Source organism: Poecilia formosa, unplaced genomic scaffold (genome assembly GCF_000485575.1).
Source record: "Poecilia formosa unplaced genomic scaffold, Poecilia_formosa-5.1.2 Scaffold10, whole genome shotgun sequence".
NCBI classification, from domain to species: Eukaryota; Metazoa; Chordata; class Actinopteri; order Cyprinodontiformes; family Poeciliidae; genus Poecilia; species Poecilia formosa.
This window is the reverse complement of record NW_006799949.1, coordinates 276,698-295,304: the sequence shown is the minus strand read 5'-3', so window position 1 is coordinate 295,304 and position 18,607 is coordinate 276,698. Positions and strand designations below refer to the sequence as shown.

General features: G+C 43.8%; 1 protein-coding gene across 1 annotated transcript; it reads right to left on the bottom strand.

Annotated features, from left to right (window-relative positions):
• Positions 1 to 486: 486 nt before the first annotated feature.
• LOC103129656 (PH domain leucine-rich repeat-containing protein phosphatase 1-like) lies at positions 487 to 17,908 on the bottom strand. Its single transcript, XM_007540831.2, has 17 exons — positions 16,028 to 17,908; positions 12,268 to 12,464; positions 11,486 to 11,611; positions 11,122 to 11,270; positions 9,523 to 9,669; positions 7,547 to 7,774; positions 6,355 to 6,557; positions 6,201 to 6,261; positions 6,026 to 6,121; positions 4,646 to 4,801; positions 4,349 to 4,549; positions 4,065 to 4,227; positions 3,642 to 3,772; positions 3,450 to 3,566; positions 3,147 to 3,341; positions 2,809 to 3,046; positions 487 to 2,223 (listed from the first exon to the last, which is right to left on the bottom strand). The coding sequence occupies exons 1-17, from the start codon at positions 17,556 to 17,558 to the stop codon at positions 1,111 to 1,113; spliced, it is 5,052 nt and encodes a 1,683-aa protein (XP_007540893.1). The 5' UTR covers positions 17,559 to 17,908; the 3' UTR covers positions 487 to 1,110.
• Between the last annotated feature and the right edge of the window lie 699 nt (positions 17,909 to 18,607).

Sequence of the window (18,607 nt, the reverse complement as noted above, 5' to 3'; positions counted from 1 at the left end):
AGCCACAAGAAAGAAATTATTTAAAAGCTTCCGTTTGTCCTGTTTACATTTTTGCCACAAGACAAAGAACACCAAACCTGTGGAAGAAGTGTCCGGTTAGAAAAGGACAGAACTGGACTTTTTGGCTTGCATGCCAAATGTTTGTGTAGGAAAACCAACAGCCTCTCTTCTGCTGGGAAGATGTGCAAACCCATACATGCTATAAATAGCAACAAAAAGGTGGCTGTGTGCAAAAGGTATGCTGCACTTAAGACTTTTCTTTTTTGCAAAAAATCTCAACTATACCCTATTTTTGCTTCACAAATATGCAACAACTTTGTTGATCTGCCACATAAAATCTAAACAAAATGCCATAATGTTTGTGGTTGTAACGTGACCAAATACGGAAAAGTGTTGCTGGTTCTTGTGAAATTCTTCAGGTCATTGTTGAAACTAAAAATTGCTGGAGGATTTAACTTCAGAGAAAGAAGGCACAAAGTAAACATGTTGCAGTTATCTGAAAACTTTATTGTTTAGCAAAAGTAGGTCTCTTGTTGTGCTGTTTGCTGCAATGATACTCTGAGCCGTTAGTAACTAGAAACGCTGCAGCGCCGCCTACAGAACATGGACCTGGAACGTCGTCAGCCTTCAGGAATAATCATCTTTTCTCTCAGAGAATATTAGTTAAGCCTCAGTGACTAAATAAAGTATTAAACTCCTAGGAGTTAGTTAAACAGTTCCTAACTCCGACACCTGTAAGGCCATGAGCTGCGATCCGAACGCTGGTCCGGTTCTTAAAGTACCATTTAATGTAGAACTGATCTGAAAAGCTACTACAACACAAAGTGCTTCTTCATATCATAGATATGGTAATAATCATTTACATGTGAAGATTTAAATCAACATAAAGTTACAAAAATTGCATCGTGTTTCAGGGTTTGTTAACAGTACAAAATAAAGTGGGTCAGGAAACCTCAAAAAGAGTTTCTGGTCCAAATTGAACTCGAAGTCCACTAAATCAGAGACTCCTCCCTCAGTGATGCTGGATGATGACGACGATGATGATGATAATGATGATGATGATGGTGGTGGTGGTGGTGGTGGTGGTGATGATGATTCGGACAGCAGCAGTCAGAGTGGTGTGACAAAATAGTCTGCAGGTCTTTGATAGGTGTGTGTCTGCATCTGTTCCTGCTGCTGCTGGATGATCTGCCGGACCTCCTCCTCGAGCTCCGGTGGGATGATCAGCTGGTCGTCTGGGTCGGGCTGGGCGGGGGCATTGAAGTAGCCTCCCTGTTTCCTGATGGGGGCGTCTGCCGCTTCCTCAATCAGATCCTGGCTGCGGCCCTGGCAGGCGACGGAGCCGTTGGCCCGCGCCCGGCGGCCCAGCGTGGCTGTGCGGGCCTCCTGGTTCGGGGAGGGCGGAGGGACAGGTGATGGAGACGGGGATGCGAGGTTGGGTGGTAAGAGTTCGTTACCGGGGGCGACAGGTTTGTATGTGCTTGTGGTGTTGGAGTGAGTGGAGCCGTGCTGGAGCAGGCAGTGGACATCCGCCTCCACCTCCACCCGGCTGCCGTTGGAGAACACGCCAGCGATGGGCTCCTCGTCCTCACTGTCCAGTCCGTTGTCCGACAGCGCCCCGGAAAACTGCCTCTGGAAGCCGCCGGCCCCAGCAGCAGGTCGCCGTGCACCGATCCGGCCCTGAGCGTTCGGATGGGAGCTCAGCGGCTCCGTGGGCGGTGCCGGTGGCTCCTCGGAGGACGCTGTGGACCCCACCTCGCTGCTCATCTCAGAGGTGCTGAACTCGCTGCTCAACTCGCTCACGGTTCCAGAGGAGGTGGGCGGCATTGGAATCCCCCCGTCGCTGCCGGAGAAGGGATGCAGAGCGGGCTGGGCAGCGGGCCCAGGGCTGGGCGGCGGAGGGGGCGGCTCGCAGAAGCAGCAGCAGTCCTCGGTGATGTTGAGCTGGACGACGACGGCGCTGAGGCTGTCGGAGCAGCCGTAGCTCTGGGCCAGCGTCGCCAGCTTCTTAGCCGCGGCGAGAGCGTCTGGAACGTTCCGCACGGCCTCGATCGCCTCGTTGGGAGACAACAAGTCCCACAATCCTCGGCTGCCCAGGAGGAAGAACTCATCCTGAGGAGTGAGAGTCACCGTGGAGACGTGTGGGCGGGGCGTCACAGAGGGACTGAGGAAGGAGTATCCCATCATCCTGGTAGAGTCGGTCACACCGCTGACCTTGTTATCCTGCAGAGACGGAAACAGACATGATTAAAACTCAGCGTCTGATCACACGTAATAAGAATAATAATTATTATTGTAAACTATGTTTAATGTACTAAATAAGGACTCGATGTTTGAGCAGTGGAAGAAAAATGACTTGAATGGAAGCAAAATGATGGAGTTGAGCTAATTTAACCTGGAAAACTTGAACTCTATAAATACTGTATATTCAGAAACATTTTAATTATTTTGAATATTTTTTTAGACATTTCCAATAATGAAGTAGTTTAGGAAACCAAGTTTCAAAAGTTCACAAATAATTATGTCCCCCCCCCCCTATACTTAACAGTCATTTGGTTTACAACAAAACGCTATGAGCTTTGATTTTGAAAGTCTATAAGGACATCCTTAAATGAGAGATGGTAACTTCCACCTGTCTGTTTAATCTCTGACTGTACCAAAAAGATTCAGTCTTAAGATTAGGGGCTAAATAATGTAATTCAGCATCCATACAGAGATTTACATCACTTTTAGATTTGGAAAAACTATAAACTACCTTAGATTTCAACCAAGAGTTGAAGAACAAATCATGGATGCTTTCCTCGTTACCTCTGTGATGACGGCATTGTGCTGCCGGACCCTCTCGTACTCCGTCTCCTCTCGGACGGTGTGGACATTGGACAGCAGCAGCGCTCTCCCTCCTCGGCACAGCACGGCCTGGCAGCGGCCCACGTTGGCCGCCTTCAGGGTGAAGCAGCTGCCGGGCTCGCCGGGCGCCACCGGGTCGTGTCTGATGTGACATAATGCTGCAGAGCCGCCCATCCTCTGACCGGCCGTGCCGAGCTTCCTGCAGACGCCACAAAAAAACAAAAACAAAAACAAAACAGTGTCAACGACAAGCAGCTGTTTTCCTCTTTAATGAGGAGTCTGTTGAGGTGAGCATTTACCGCTGCATGGTGAGGAAAGTATTGGTCATGTAGTCTTCCTGCCTCGGCCCTCGGTGCAGCTCCTCGGCCAGAACGTCTCCCATAGTGCACTGCAGAAGGTAAGGCACCTCGACGTTCTTGTCTCCGTCAAAGACGCCATACAGAGCTTCTCGCATCCCGCAGAAGGTGTCCTGGGCCAGAGCGGCCACACACAGTCTGAGGATGACAACGGCTCATCAACAGGGATAACACCCAGGAAACACTTCTAATTCTAGACATTCTAAAGAAACACGTGTAAAATAGAACCAGTAATTAAAGACCGACTTGTTTTTGACTCCGGAAGCCTCTGTAAAGCCGTGGCTCCACACCGCAGGGACGCCGTGGCTTTCGCTCGCGGCAGAAGCAGATGGAGATGGATCCACCCGAAAACAGCGGATGTTGCTGCAAGAAGGAGAAAAAAAATTTTAAAGACAGTTCTGTGTCTTAAGGTTTCTGCTGAAGATTTTATGTCCATACTTGAGGAGTTCCAGGCTCTTGTGGTCGAGGTTGAGTCGAGGGTTTCCGGTGAGGTCGAGCTCCAGGAGTTTTGGGGGAAGAACCTCGGGCAGCGTAACCTCCGTCAGCTCGTTGCAGCTCAGATCGACGCACTGAGAACGGCACAGAGAGAGCTCAACATGACCATGCTTCTTCATACATTCTCCGATTTTAAATTCCTGCCCTTGTTTGGATGTTTAAGGACATGGACAACAGCCTAACTACAGCAGTCAGCTCCTTGATTTCACTCAAAAAGCATATCAAATATTTGAAAACAAAAACATTCAGTATTTAATGTTTCTGTAGATTTCATTGCTAAATGAAAGTTATCTTATGGATATAAAAATTAAGATTTTCAGCATTTTTGAAGCACTTTGGATCGATGCCGGGATTCCTCTGACGAACCTTAATTTCGGGCAGCTGGAGCACCTCTGGGAAGGTGTTGATGCAGTTGGAGTGGGCGGACAGCGTGTGCAGCCGTCGGCAGCTGAGGATGGTGGTGGGCACGGCTCTCAGTCGGTTGCCGCTCAGGTCCAGCTCCTCCAGCAGCTCCAGCCGAGCCAATTTACTGCAGAAGGAGGAGAAAATACAGAAACTCAAGCTCAAAGACTAACCTGCATGATGACTGACCTGATGAAACTCTAAATGAATAATTTGATATATTCACAGAGATATTTATTGCGTTGTACCTGGCAGTAAAGGTTTGCAGCTGGTTGTAAGCGAGGTGCAACACCCTGAGGCGGCCGTGTCCCGTCAGCAGAGGGATGCATTTGTCTGTCAGGCCGTTATTGGTCACATACAGCTCCTCCAGGCTGCTGCAGGAATCATCTGACAAGCTGGCTGGTGGCAGATCCTCCAGCTTATTGGCCGATGCATTTAGGTAGCGCAAGCTGGGATGAAATCCGGAACACAGAGACAGTACTACACTGTAAAAATTGAACAAAACGACAAAGAAAGCCAGAGAAATGCGAGGAGAAGAGATCCACCTCTGGGCTTTGATGAACAGGCTGTGGGGGAGCTCCGTCAGGTGGTTGTGTTGGAGGTCCAGGACCTCCAGCTGGGAACTCTCCAGCCTATCAGGGAGCATGCACACCTCATTCCAGCCTGCCAGCAGCTTCCTCAGACTCCCACTAGAGAGCAGCCTGTAACACAAACACAGTCGGATCAGGCCGTGGACTGTAAAGCTGTGAGTGGAACTCCAGTTTGTTGCTAAAGTTCAGTGAGTTTAAACACTCAAGAGGGACCAGCAGAGAACAGAGACACATTCAGCACAGCTGGATCCAGATTCATGTTTCCATGTCTATATGGAAACTGAAATGAATCATGTAGATTGTGGCCAAACAGACAAACCGTAAGACTGTTTCCCTGCAGAAAGAGTTTTTTTTCTTCAGCTGTTTAGTGGTGTGGTAGAGGCTCAGGCTGGCTACATAGAGTATAAACAAACAATGATGTTGCACCATTATTAAATGAAAATAGGGAAGGAAACATTGTTTAAAAACAAAGTCAGACATAATGGCTTATTCAAATTGGTCTACAGCTGAAACATTGTAGAGCTTCTAATGGGCTCGACCAGATGGAACAGAAAAAGATGCAGGTCCATATTAACCCTCCTGTTGAGGGTTAAAGAAAACATAAATATGATACTGGAGTTTCATTTGATTGCATTTATGGATAATGCATCACTAAGATAAGTGAACCTTATCTTTTTCTTTTATGCAATCTTTGTCTTTATGTATTCGCTTGTATGCATTAATGTCATTTTAATCTGGGACTTTACTTACAGATTAGCTATTCTTTTTGACAAGAAGGTAAACTTGAATTTATTGTTGACTTTTCCTTATCTACACAAACATACAGAATAATATATACACAATAGTGCTAAATTCCTTAACTATAGTTCAAGTCAGTAGCTAGATGGTTGAAACTTGGACACCAACAGGAAAATGTCTTTAAACAACAAATGAAAATTGGTTTGATGGTTTGCCTAAAAACCAGTCCATTTAAAATGAACTCAACCAGTTCAGCCATAAAGTTTGGTCAAATGTTCAGCCAGAAATATACCAGAAGCTCGTTCATTGTTACAAAGTGTGCTGAATGTGCAAGTTCCAACTAAGACATTTAAGCAAACATTAGTGAGGATTTATGTTTCTATTTCAGTCTGGATGCATAATTTTAATCCTGAGTGGATTAAAGAGAAAAAAAAACAACTAGTTTCTGCAAAAAGGTCATTTAGGTTTTTTTCTCGACAGCTGAAAGTTTTCCAAGAACCACTACAGTTTTAGGAATCTTTAACTCAACCTTTCGTCATATTTCGTTCATTAGACCTTCTTCGGTGGCTGTGTGTGGTGTGTTTTCGAGCCGCTCACCATACGGGCAGCTCGGTGACGCAGTTATGGTTAATGTCCAACACCTCCAGTCTGCTGCTCTGACACAGCCAGTCTGGGACACCTCCCAGCTTGTTCCTTTAGAAAAACAAACCCAGTCAGCGCGCAGCTTTTGCACACCGTGCGCAAGAAAGCGAGGTGCCGACATTTTCCCTACCTGCAGATATCCAGAACTGTCAGATTCTCTGGCACGGGCTGCACCTCCAGCTGCATCAGCTCTGTAAACATGTAAACACAGGCACAGCAGTGTGTGAAGGCGATGCGTCAGGCCTCGTCAGTTTAAGGTCTCGTGGTGATATAAGTGTCGGTACCGTTATGACTGGCGTGCAAGCTCTTGAGGGCGTAGCCGCTGACTCTGAGGAGGGAGAGGGAGTTTCTGTCGCAGCGCAGCAGCTCCAGCTTTCCTAAGCAGCTGACGTCCAGCTCCTGTAGGCCGGCGTCCCGCACGTCCAGCTGGATGATGTGCAGCAGCTGCTCCCAATCAGCCACCGTCACTTTGTCAAGCCTGTTCAGCCTGAATTACAGCCACGGGGAGAAGACATTATACTGTTCAATTTGATTTATTTTTTAAGGATATATCAATTTAAAGAAAGCCAAGATGTCAGAAGTCATAAGACTCAGGGTTCATATATTTTATCAAAGCAAACTTCAAGCATTTTCAAGGTATGGTTTCAAACTTTACCAGCACCACACTTTGAATACAAATTAACTAAAAAAAGACAGTTTCAATACATTATTATATGACATAATTCATAATGTCTTGTGATAGTACTCTACATTCAACAGCAGGGACAAGGTAAAGTTAAATCTGACAAAAATTAGATGTGTTGAACAGCTTCTCACACACACACACACCTGAACGGTGTAAGAACAATAATTTAACAAAAAATTTTAAAACGCCCAATTATTATAAACTTTAATACAGAAACTATAAGATAACCTTTATTTTAATTCCATTGATCTATAAGCCATTGAGAAATTAGGGATAGGTATTTATTACACTGAAACAGGGTGTTAAAGTAAATTACCTTCCTGCTCAAACTGAATGATTAAACACAACACACACAGAAAGTTACAAAAAATCTCAACAGTAAAAATGGAATTTTCTGGAATTTAGCAAATATAAATAAACTTGGTAATTCTAACTCATCTAAAGGAAGAAAAATGACTTCAGACAGTGGGGAAAAAAGTGTGCTTTTTTATTAGGTCTACGACAATATCTGATTTCAGCTATAAACGTTTTCCAAATTTAGGCTTTTAATTAAAATTCAGATAGCACTTTATTACAAAACTGTGCAGTTGGAAGGTCAAGCATTTTTTTAAAAACTGCATACACAAATCAGGCACTTTGGAAACCTTGAAAACACCTAACTGACAGGATTCCTGGTATAAAACGTAATTATTAAGAAACGAGTAAGCCTTTCTGTCATATTTTCTTTTGAATGCTAAGTAAGGATTCCTCAGCTTCCAAACACTGTCTTAGACAGTGATTGATCTTCTTACCTGACATCTACATATCGAGTGTGCAGCCACTGCAGCCCGGCCACGTCCAGGACGGACAGCCGGTTCCCTGCCAGGCAGAGCTTTTCCAAGCCTCGGAGCTTCTCCAGGACAGGAGGGACATTGCTGAAACAGTTGAAGGACAAGCCGAGGTAGGTGAGGCCCTCCAGGGAGCCCAGCTCTGCAGGCAGCGAGCTTACAATGTTCCCGTCCAGGAGGAGAGTCTGCAAGCTGGCCAGAGGAGGAGAGGTAACGGTTAGCACAGAGAGCACTGAAGTACCAGCTAAAAACAGTCAGGATTCATTTTCCTATCAAATCCAAATATATTATGATGAGCTTGGAACAAATATGGCTGACATAATGTCTCACTTCAGCCTGATTCACGATGATGGAAGCAAAAGTTGGTTAATTGCAGCACTGATAAATCTAACCGTCAGCTCCAACTCTTTGCACATAAAGAATCTGAGAGCATGTTATTAGTTTTGGACGAATTGAATACTTAATCTTTTAAAAATATGTCAAAAATAAAACTTCTCCAAAACAGGGTCCAGTTACAGAGCAGTTTCTCCCTGTGCCTCACAAGAAATTTAAAAACAAAGTCAAATTTCCCATGTTATGGAACCCAGCCATCTGTACAAATAGAATCTAACTAAAGAGGATTACAGCACATTTCCTTTACAAGACAGGTTGCAGCTCCTTTTTTTTATCTCCGTTTTCCACCACTTAAAACATATACATAATAAGATCATTTTTTTCCTACAAGATCCATTCAAAGTAAAATGATGGTGTTGTTCAAAGTAATAAAGGGTCTGATCTATTGTTGGCTACAATGTGTATTTCATAATTAAAGTAATCTATCGTAATATGGGAGTCTGTCTGTAATCGGTCATGTTTTACACATAAGGAGCAGAGGCATTAGACTCATTCTTCAAAAGAGATTCCAGAAAGGCTTCAAATATTTCTTGATCTGGCATAAAGCCTCATGTTCCATCATGGACGTAACTGGACCCAGTGACCCAAAAGGACTAAAAAGAGTCCTTTTGGGTCATTCATGTGGAAATGAAGAGGTCAATTTAAACGACTTTCCAAGATGAGTTAAAAAGAGAGACACGTTTGAAGCTTTGTGACAGCTTTTGACTGTCGTGACATTCCAACCGCCTTTTACAGCTCTGTTTTTGTATCTCCGACGTTCGTCGACCTCCGTTTTGAGCGTGTGCGGAAATGAAGAGGGGAAATTAATCTCACCTTGACTCTTAAGCGAAGAAGCCTAGATAGAAGACAAGACGTATTGTCTTCTATTCTAACAGTATCTTCTTTACTCAGTAACAACTTCCACACCAAAGAGTGTGGTTACCATAACTTGGTGTAAAGTGTGATGTGTTCCCTGACAGAAGAAAAGTTCTGAATTTTGCATTCTGGCAGAGTTATAGATAATCGGGACGGTCAGCCATAAAATCGTACCCGATCAGTTTTTTGTTTTTACATTTGTGATGTAACACCATGGTTGTCCCGCTCATGCAAGTGTGTTTGTGCAGACTACATTTTTTTTTTATTTATCATATCACATATTAACTTATTAAAATCTAAGACTTTAAAATTTAAAACTACTTGCTATAAAACAAACTCCACTGTGACAGTCGTGGTGCTTTCATGTTCCGCCGTCCCGACCTTGGTGTGTTGTTAAACATTAACTCTTCTGAGAATATCTACAATGCCTGACAAATGGGTCTCTGGAGATCCAGTTGGTTACATTCCTGATGCAGCGACAGAATCAGCATGACTCTGCACTGAAGCTGGAATCTCTGCACTGTCAGGACACATGTTTGGTTTTCAGCCAAATGCTCGTCTAATGCACAGAGGGATTATTCTGGACTGATGCCTCAGCATCAAAGTCTCTGTCAGCCGCATGCAGGTCAGTGAGGAAACATTCTGCGCATGTGCAAAATGGCGCTTCAGTGCTCACTGCGGCCCTCACTTACTTGTTCATGGTCGCGACTTCTGCAGGCAGACAGGAGAGACGGTTTCCAGACAGGTTGAGCTCTGAGAGCGAAGCGATGTCGCAGAGGGCCAGAGGAAATTCAGACAGAGCGTTATTTGACAGACTCAGGCTTCTCAGTTTACAGAACCTAGAGAGCAAAAGAGAAAGAGACACCGAGAGAAAGAGGGAGGGGAAAAACAGACACAGAGTTACACAGATATTCATCTTTGCTATAATAAGACTCTGACCTTCTTCTAAATTAGGTAATAAAAAAGATGCTTTTTCTAATAATTATAATTTCATTAAATCTCTTCGATAAACAAATTCACCATGTATTTTGGCTTAAACCCGATTGGCTCAATCAGCTTGAAAAATATTTAGAATTTCTAATTGTTTCAAATGTTTTTTCATTATATATCCATATCAAAGTATTTTGATGGAAATTGCCTCATTTCTTTCAGTTTATTCTTATGTTGGTTCTTTTATTCCATGCAAACTGTGCCTCCCTTACAGGCCTAAACTGATCCGGCTTTATGGTCAGACTGAGGCTGAAAGACCTTCAAAGGGGAAAGTTACTGGCAATCCATAGTTAAAAAAAAAAGGTGGAAAATCCTTCCTGGGAAGTTTGTATTTATCCAGAAACAACAGTGGTGTTCATGTGAATTTCCATCAGGTAAATGTCAGCCTTCAGTGTGCAGCTCGTTCGACATTAAATTATAATAAAGAGAGGTGGAATTTGAGCACTGATTGGAAAATATCTCCTTACAGCAACGTTTCACCAAAATTCCGATACTGGCTGTGGATAAGCTAGCTGTTAACAGATTTACTGTGGTTACTTTCCTCTCTGTGAAAACATCTGAGAACACACACACGAGTATAGATCTGTAAAAATGTCTTCGGCTGAGTTGTTTTTATTCAAAACAAGTAGTCAGCTCCCCCCCACCCCCCACCAAATCTACAGCTGAGTACACAAACTGTAAGATGAGCCCCGAAGCTCATCTGAGGAAGAACATCTTTGATGGACTCCAACCGACACGCTGCTTTCAGCACTCGCATGGTGGATGACAACGTCTGGAAACGCTGTATTATTTAGAGCAGGCTGGGGACGTTTCTTGCATTACATTTATACTTTCTGTTCAAGTTTCAGTTTCTATTCTGACCAAAAGCGAACAATCAACTTGTGGTTTGAAGAGGGAATTTTCCAAGAGTGCCAGGTTCAGTTTTACCAAGTGTTTATGTAACTTCCCAAAAAGTAAGATTTTTCATGGAAAAAATTGAAGATCTAGGTTTTGAAATGACTTTTTTTTCAGCTTGTATTTTAGGGTTAAAGGGCAAAAGGATTCCTAAACCTCACAGGAGCTGAACATCGGTAACCAATTCAGAATGTTGACCTAAATACAAAGAGACGCCCCCAGCCCAAAGAGGTCACATGATGTCATGTCTGTCATCTCCACTGCAGCTCATTCAGAACCACAAGAGCATCAGCTGTAATTTCAGCAAAACTGCTTCCTCTTTCCAGCATGTGGCATCTCCCGAGAAAAGAAACAGAAAACTGCGAACAGTCTCGTTAGAGTGTTGTGCGTGAGCTGAGCAGTCTCACCTGGTGAGTGCAGAAACACCTTTATGCAGGGACATGAAGTTGTTCTTGAGGTTAAGGTGCGTTAGGTCCTGGCTGTAGAAGAGCTGAGCGGGCAATTCCTCCAGGCTGCAGCAGGACAGGTCCACAGAGTTCACCCTCTGGGAGGCGATCTGGGTAGAGACGGGACGAGAAACGCGACTTAAAGGCCACGAGAGACGCTTGCGACAGCCAGCTGAAAGACCGATCTTTAAAAATTAAAGCCAGATTTTGTGAGCAGGGAACAGAAAATTGTTGCTTTAAGATGATCCCGAAACATTATGAGGGACGTTTGACAAAAATTGAAACGCTTAAAATTGTGAAGCAGTTCAATGTTTGGAGTTTGTACCTTGGAAGCCATCCTGTGCCAGCGCAGGTGCTCGGCGTACGAGTCGTAGCTGACGTAGTAGATCTGACTCTGGGGACCGGCAGAGCTGAAGGCCAGACAGTGGCTGTGCCTCTTCACCTCTTCCACCTGAAACAAAGGACGCATTTCAGTTCCCACCGTCTACAAGAAACGAAACTCTCCACCTGATCGAGGGATGAACCAGGGTTGTTTATGTACACAAGCTATCTTGATGCTTAAAGGCAACCAAAGTCCAAAGAAACAATAATACTTGTTCAGAAAATATTGACAGCTGTTACTCAAGAATTTGAACGATTAGAAAAAAAATTCTAACGTTAGAAGAAAAAATATGTAAAAACCCCTCCCAAAGGCACAAAAGGTAAGATTATGTTGACAAACTAAAAGGGAAAGTGGGTGAAAAGCATTTAGGCAAATCTAATTAAACAAAAGGGTGCATTCACACCAGCCCCGTTTATTCCACTGGAATGCTTATGTGGATGCATTAAAAGCTGCGCTCAGAATCTTCTTCTGCGGTTTTTGTGTCATTTCCGTCTTTTTGTGCAGCGCCGCCACAGGCGAAGAGGAGCAACAAGGTTTTCAAAGAGTTTATTTTATTTGGCACACTGCAGTGCGAAAGCAAACCACACCAGCTGAAAATGTAACAAATGTTGCAGCTTTGGTCCCCAATTGAACCGAGTCTAACAGTCTACCAGGTGTGAAAACACCCTTACATTCATGTCACAGGATAGATGTTCCTGATTAAAAATCAGCAGAAAACATCTCACCTTTCCTCCGATGAGGGGCAGGATGTGCATCTTGCCCGTGTGGACGTGTTTCACCGACGACACTATGAGGCAGGTTCCACTCAGTGTGACCTGACGCTTTGACCAGCGGTTCACCGGCAGTGCCAGCTTCCCTTTCCGCACGTTGAACACCCCGGAGAGTTGCACGCGTTCAGAACCCCCCACGCTGCGAGGCTTACCTGTTAGGACAGAGACAGGAGGGTTAAATGACACCGAACAGGATCATTAATGATCAGACTTACCAGCAGTTGAGAGCTTTTATTTATTTATTTTTTTAGCTCTTTGGGATGTTGTGAATCATCTCCCTCTCTGCGGGTATCTCTTTCAGAAAAGGAGAGTTGTTATGTAAGCGAACTAAAGCTCAATAGGCTGCCACAGTGAGCAGTCACTCAGACGAGATTTGTTGGGTTTTTAAGCATTCACAAACACAAAACCAGAGTGCAAAAAACTTTGAAACTAGCAACAGTTCCTGCAGTCCATTTTACCCCACGCGTTCAAATTTCTCTGCACTCACAGCCACTATGTACCCTCTACTAAAACTGTCAGATGAAATCCACCAGGGAACAAGAGAAAGTGAGACCCATGAAAGAGCCTGAACCACAAAGAGGCCTGAAATCAGATTAGCTTGTTACGCAACGTCTTACAACAGCAGAACCTCCGTTCTCCTGGCTGCTCCGTCCAGCGACGGAGACACCAGCCCTGCCTCTGCACAGAGGGAGGGCAGCGACAAGAAGGACCCCGACAAGAAGGAAGCTGCACTTCCTTTTCTTTAGTGAAAATCGTGTGAAGCGTGAGTATTTCAGGGTGCTGAGTCAGAGGCAGAAAGCAGGGGCAACAGTAAACACGAGTTCATGTGTCAAAGAACTTTTTCTGTTTAGATTTGTTTTTTTTTTTTGCCCATTGCAAAAAACATTGACATTTGAAACATTGAGCAACAACTTAGGTGGAGCTATATATGGAGATATATTTACACACAATGTAAATATCTCTCCCCCTTCTTTTTAGCCACACATAAAGGTTTACATCATGGATAAGGACATAAAGAAAATTAAAGAAGTTACATTAAAAAAAAAAGCTTTGCAAAAAACATATTGAGCCAAAAAAAGGTCTTTGTTTGATTTGGTCTTTAACAAGTCCATTCAGGGAACACTGACTATGACAAACAACTTGCTTTGTCATAAACCATTGTTGTAAAAACGAATACAAAAAAAAAAGTAATGTTTGTATACATGATTTATTTGGAGCATTTTTTAAATAAAATCTTGCTTTCCACCTAAAAGCAGGATTTTCTTGAATTTGAATTAATGTTCAGATTTTCAGAAATCTACTAAGGACACACACATTTACCGTTTATTGTAAGCCGGCAGTGTTGCAGGGTGGGTACACACAGGAACAGAAACACTCCAACCTCTGCTGATGCGAGACAACTTTTCAAACATTTTGCTTTAAATAGGCAAAGCCTGATGGTTGAGTCCAGAAAATCTAAAAGATGTGCTTCTACTGCATATTTCAAAGCATAATGGGGTTAAAAGTATCTAGTTTCTTTCAGATGAACATTTGAGGTTTATTCTATTATGATTGACAGGGGTATTCTAGCTGCTGTCATCCTGTTTCTATTTGAACAATACAGTGAATTATGTGTTGTGTGGATCCACCCTTCCCTGGGCGGTGTACACATGATATGTTTTGTTGTTGCATGCCCTTTCCTTCCTTCTATTTCTCTGTTTAGAGGAAATCCTGCCTCTCATCAAGCAATTGCTCATTTTTCAACTGAACCTTTATTCCAATTCCACCAAGTATCCAACGTCCTTCTTCCCTTCTGCGATGGAACAACCAGCAACAACTTTGCCACCGATTACCGTCGAACTCCGAGTTCAGACCGATTGAGGAATCAGTCTTTAACCTTGTGGAGTAAAGCAGCGTCCTCTGGATGGAGGAGGAGCCCTCGCCTCCAGCTGTCTCAGAGAGATCCGAAACACTGAGGAGGTGAAATCTGAGTTCCCCTAAGGTCACTTTTCTCTTACTGTCAGCACACTGCGAATTGGTATGACAGAAAGAGATGTGTGCACATGGCGCTTTGCTGGTGGAATTTGTGCTGTATCAAAATCCCTTAGTCAGAAATCAACATCCCAGAATGTGTCAAACCACACTTACTAACAGTACACAAAGATTATAATCTTCCAAAGAACTTTACTTCCTAGTTCCTCCCAAAAACAAAGGAGGCATAAATTACTCAAGAAGCTGGATGGATGCCAGTGAATCATAGTCACCTGACATCATCTCTTAGCTGTTTATCATGTCAGTCACACATATCGACCTCTCCCAGTTGCCTCATAGCTCAACTGCTGCATCTGTAGGGTTCCACCAGCAAAAGTGTAATTCAGGTTACTGCAGATGTCCCAGACTGTTGCGAGAAGCTGGCTTCAAAGTATGATAGCTGTTTAAATCACTGATGAAACCAAAACAGAGGACCCCCAGATTCTAGTTTCTGCTGTCATAAATATTTGACATACTATTCCTACAAGCAAAAGAGAAAACTGAATGACGGTGTTAGGATATAACACAACCGTTTAAAACAGAAAGCGACACCTTTAGCATCAATATTACAATCGTTATGCTAATGAATTAATATACTGAAATTAAATTCATAATAGCACCTTCTGATACATGTATTTGTTAGATTGATTTTGAGAGATAGGCATGCATATGTGATGAATGAGATAATCTAGGAGAATGTTGGCGAAAAAATTTGGTTTAAAGTAAGAATTATAAGTTTAATATACTCACTAGAATGTATATATAAAAAAATTCAGTCAACATGATTCTTACATTTCTATTCCATTTCTAACTGTAAAAATATTTACTAAATCTAACAAAATAAAAAAAATTAAACTTTGTATTCAATTATTCACCAAAGCTACTGACACTAATTTAATATTAACATGAACACAATGTAAAAAAAAAAACACTTATGCAATAACTTTAGCTGTCAAAATAAATGTACATATTTTTAAATCCAAAACTATTAATTTGATAACTGCATTTTAATGCTCTTCATATCAGAAAATTGCCATATTTGCAGTAGAAAGGAAGATATTTTCTAAAGACAGATCGGTGTAACCCGCCTTATTTATTGAAAACCTCTGTGTGGAAAACATGATATTAGCTGCAATCAGGCGCTCAGCTCCTGATTCTATAGCTCCCTGTTCTTTGTTGATGGTGTAGAAAACAAGGTCAAAAAAAACAGTATCCAGTTGTGCTAATCCCAAAGGAGATCATGGATGTTTTTCCTATCCTCTTACCCGGATTATCTGCAAAACAGGTTCGTTATCAATAACAAAAACAACAGAGGGGCTTTAAGAAGAGAAGCCTGCCGTGAAAAGACTGAACATCAGTCTTCAGCGCGCTGAGGGACGACACCTGTTACTTTCTGATGTGTCATCTTACTGGGCAGCAGCCAGAGGGGCTGGAGCTGCTTTAAAGGCACAACACTGGGTATTGTGTGGGCAGGACAATTGCATACACTCATTTCACAGTTTCAATGACCAAACACAAAGACGGTACTCGCAGTACAATGAGAATGGATAAACAATGACTGAGTGGAGACAAACCAAGCACTGCTGAAGTGGTCTGCAACAGCTTGGGTCTCTCACTGCTTAACATGCAAAGATCGAATCAGCCCTTCAGTTACTGCAACAGATTGTAGTCAACCCATTTCTGTGATACACAAAACATTTCTCACCAAAGTAGAAGCGTATAAGGCAGCCGACTTCAGGATTCATCCCCTCCTCCTGCACCCTCCACTCGTCTTCGAACCCCAGATTGGTGAGGTACTGGTTGAGGATCTGCAGAGGCCGTTCATCATCCGCCAGCCGCCGCACAACTCCCCCATGCAGCTGGATGAAGAGGGTCGGGGTTGGACAGGCACTGAGGGGCTCGGGCCAGTCTCCGCCGCCCACAGGGATCTCCTGGTCAGGCCTGACAGATGGTTGGCTGGTGAGAGGCCGAGTCAGAGAGCTGCTGGAGCATTTGGAGGGAGCTTTGATTAATTCGGGGGTATCTACAGTGTCACTTTTAGTATCATCGTCCTGGTTATGGGCTTCTGAGGGCAGCTGGTCTGCTGCAGAATTGTCCGTCGAGTGTGTTGGGGAGGAGGTGAGCTCCAGCTCATCCGAGGAGCTCTCAAACGGGTCAGGTCCCTCTGTAGCACTGTCACAGTTGGGACTCGGCACAGAGGAGTCGACACCCACACCCAGGCTTTCACTGAGGGAGTCTTGGTGCTCTGTGCTCCTGGGGCCACCTGGGCTGAAGTCCTCACAGGTGCTGCTCTCCATATCCGAACCAGAGTATGCCCCAAAGCAGTCTGCAGCACTCTGGCTCAAATCAATGCCAATATCATTCAAGCAGATCTCAGATGAAGAGTTACTGTCAGTTTTGTCATCAATAAAAAAATTTGAGGGGATTTTAGATTCAGGGCAATTTTTTGTGTTTTCGTTCTCCTCCAATTTAGGAGTTTTCACATCCACGGTCTCCATATGTCCATTACTGTCTTTACAAAGATCATTTAGGTCAGAAGATACAGCAGCGGGTTTGAAGTTTATTCTCAGGACAGCCCCAGACTTACTCCCCTCCAGCTTAATGGCCACCTCTTTCGCTGTGGTGTCCACGGTGCAGAGCACTGGGCGCGGAATGGAGGGCGTGAGCCAGTCGTGGACGTGGATACAGCCTCGCCGGAGGTCCGATCTCACCCATGACTTGTCAGAGGCCTGGAGCTGTTTCGACTGCTTCTGCCGGAGGAAAGTCTTCCTGTCCAGGCTGAGGGTGCTCAGCGGAGAGGCTGAGGGAGCGGGGTTGGGTGCCTCGACTGAGGACGCCCCAGGCGGAGCCCCCAGAGACAAATTCCTCTTGTGTCTGTGTCGCCGCCTGTTCAGCAGCGAGTTTACCGAAGTGCTGCTGTTCACCGACGTCAAGCTGTACATGTTGGCGGCTTTCACGACGGGAATATTGCTACCCTTTCCCGTAGCGTTGGCAACTTGGTTCTGGTAGATCCCGTTTCTTATCGCAATCTGCAGAAGGGAGGTGGCTGCAAGTCCCTTCCCAAAGAGTTTTGCTTCGGCGCCCCCACCCTCATCCTCCACGATGGAGGGTCTCTTTCCAGGGGGGAGAGAAGATAATCCGCTCGGCTTTACGAAGTCCCCGCCATACTCTAGTGTCCCCTGTAGTGCTGGTGAAGCCGAAAGCGTTCCAGAGTCGTTATCCTTCCCACTTTCCATTCTGTTAGCAAACCACAGCAGTGGCAGACGAACAGCCCGCAGGTGAACGCTAGTGTGGGTTAGCTTCCAGCAGCTGGCTCGGTCTACTTACTGGCTTTGCGTTAGCTTAGCATGCTAAGGTACTGCGTAGTTGTTCCAGAGAGTTATCCTGCTACATCATCCCATTTCATCAGGCGGCCGTTAGCTCTCTAACCGGAGCTAACGGACTGGCTCGGAGAGGAAAACTGGTCTCTAGATGTTTGACATTAGAGCTACAGCAACGAAAAGAAGCAGCAGTTACTGATAGAACCCGGGAGATTGACGGTCAGCGGCTGAGCGTGGACAGGGCGGGGTCTCATTGGATATGAATTATGACGCATTCAAGTACGACCATAAGGCTCGGGAATTTCACACACACACATAGGCACATGACCCCGTACACTTTGGGAAGTACCTCAGAGTGTTTATGATAATTTTGTGAAACTACCAAGTTCCCCAACTTGTCAAGAAATTGCTCTTAGCATACAAACAAACTAAATGTAATTATAAAATATGTCGACCTCTTATATTTCACAGTATATCACAAAGTTAAAATTATGTTAAGTAATCAAATAATTGTACATCTCTTTCTGTTGAAATAATATTCTGACAAAATATATATGACTGACAACTGCAGTAACCATAATTCTTTGCCATTTCTTTACATAAGATCATAACACTAACTTTACGGAACTTTCCACTGAATTAATGACCTTTGCAACTGTAATAAGACAGTAATGGTACCATAGCTTGAAGTTACAGTGGTTTGTCAAATAATAATATGTAAAGTGATATGAAGAGGAAAAAAATATATTCGACAGAACCAGTACACAAACTTTAATTCACAGTCACGTTTATTAAGACACTTGTCCTTGTCTTTACAAAGTAGCATCATATTTTAACGCCATCTAGTGGAATAAATGTTGAATTATCACAGACATACTAGCAGTGCAATATAAGTGAAATAAATACTGTTTTATTGAAAAATTATCACACTAATTTTTTCTTTTTTCCCTTTTCTACCTAAATTA

Excerpts from the sequence above, each read along its gene's own strand:
- LOC103129656 (XM_007540831.2), bottom strand. The coding sequence starts at position 17,558 with ATGGAAAGTGGGAAGGATAACGACTCTGGAACGCTTTCGGCTTCACCA. Across the intron at positions 6,262-6,354 it reads CTTGCACGCCAGTCATAACG|AGCTGATGCAGCTGGAGGTG; the intron begins GTACCGACACTT and ends ACATGTTTACAG. Across the intron at positions 6,122-6,200 it reads ACAGTTCTGGATATCTGCAG|GAACAAGCTGGGAGGTGTCC; the intron begins GTAGGGAAAATG and ends GTTTTTCTAAAG.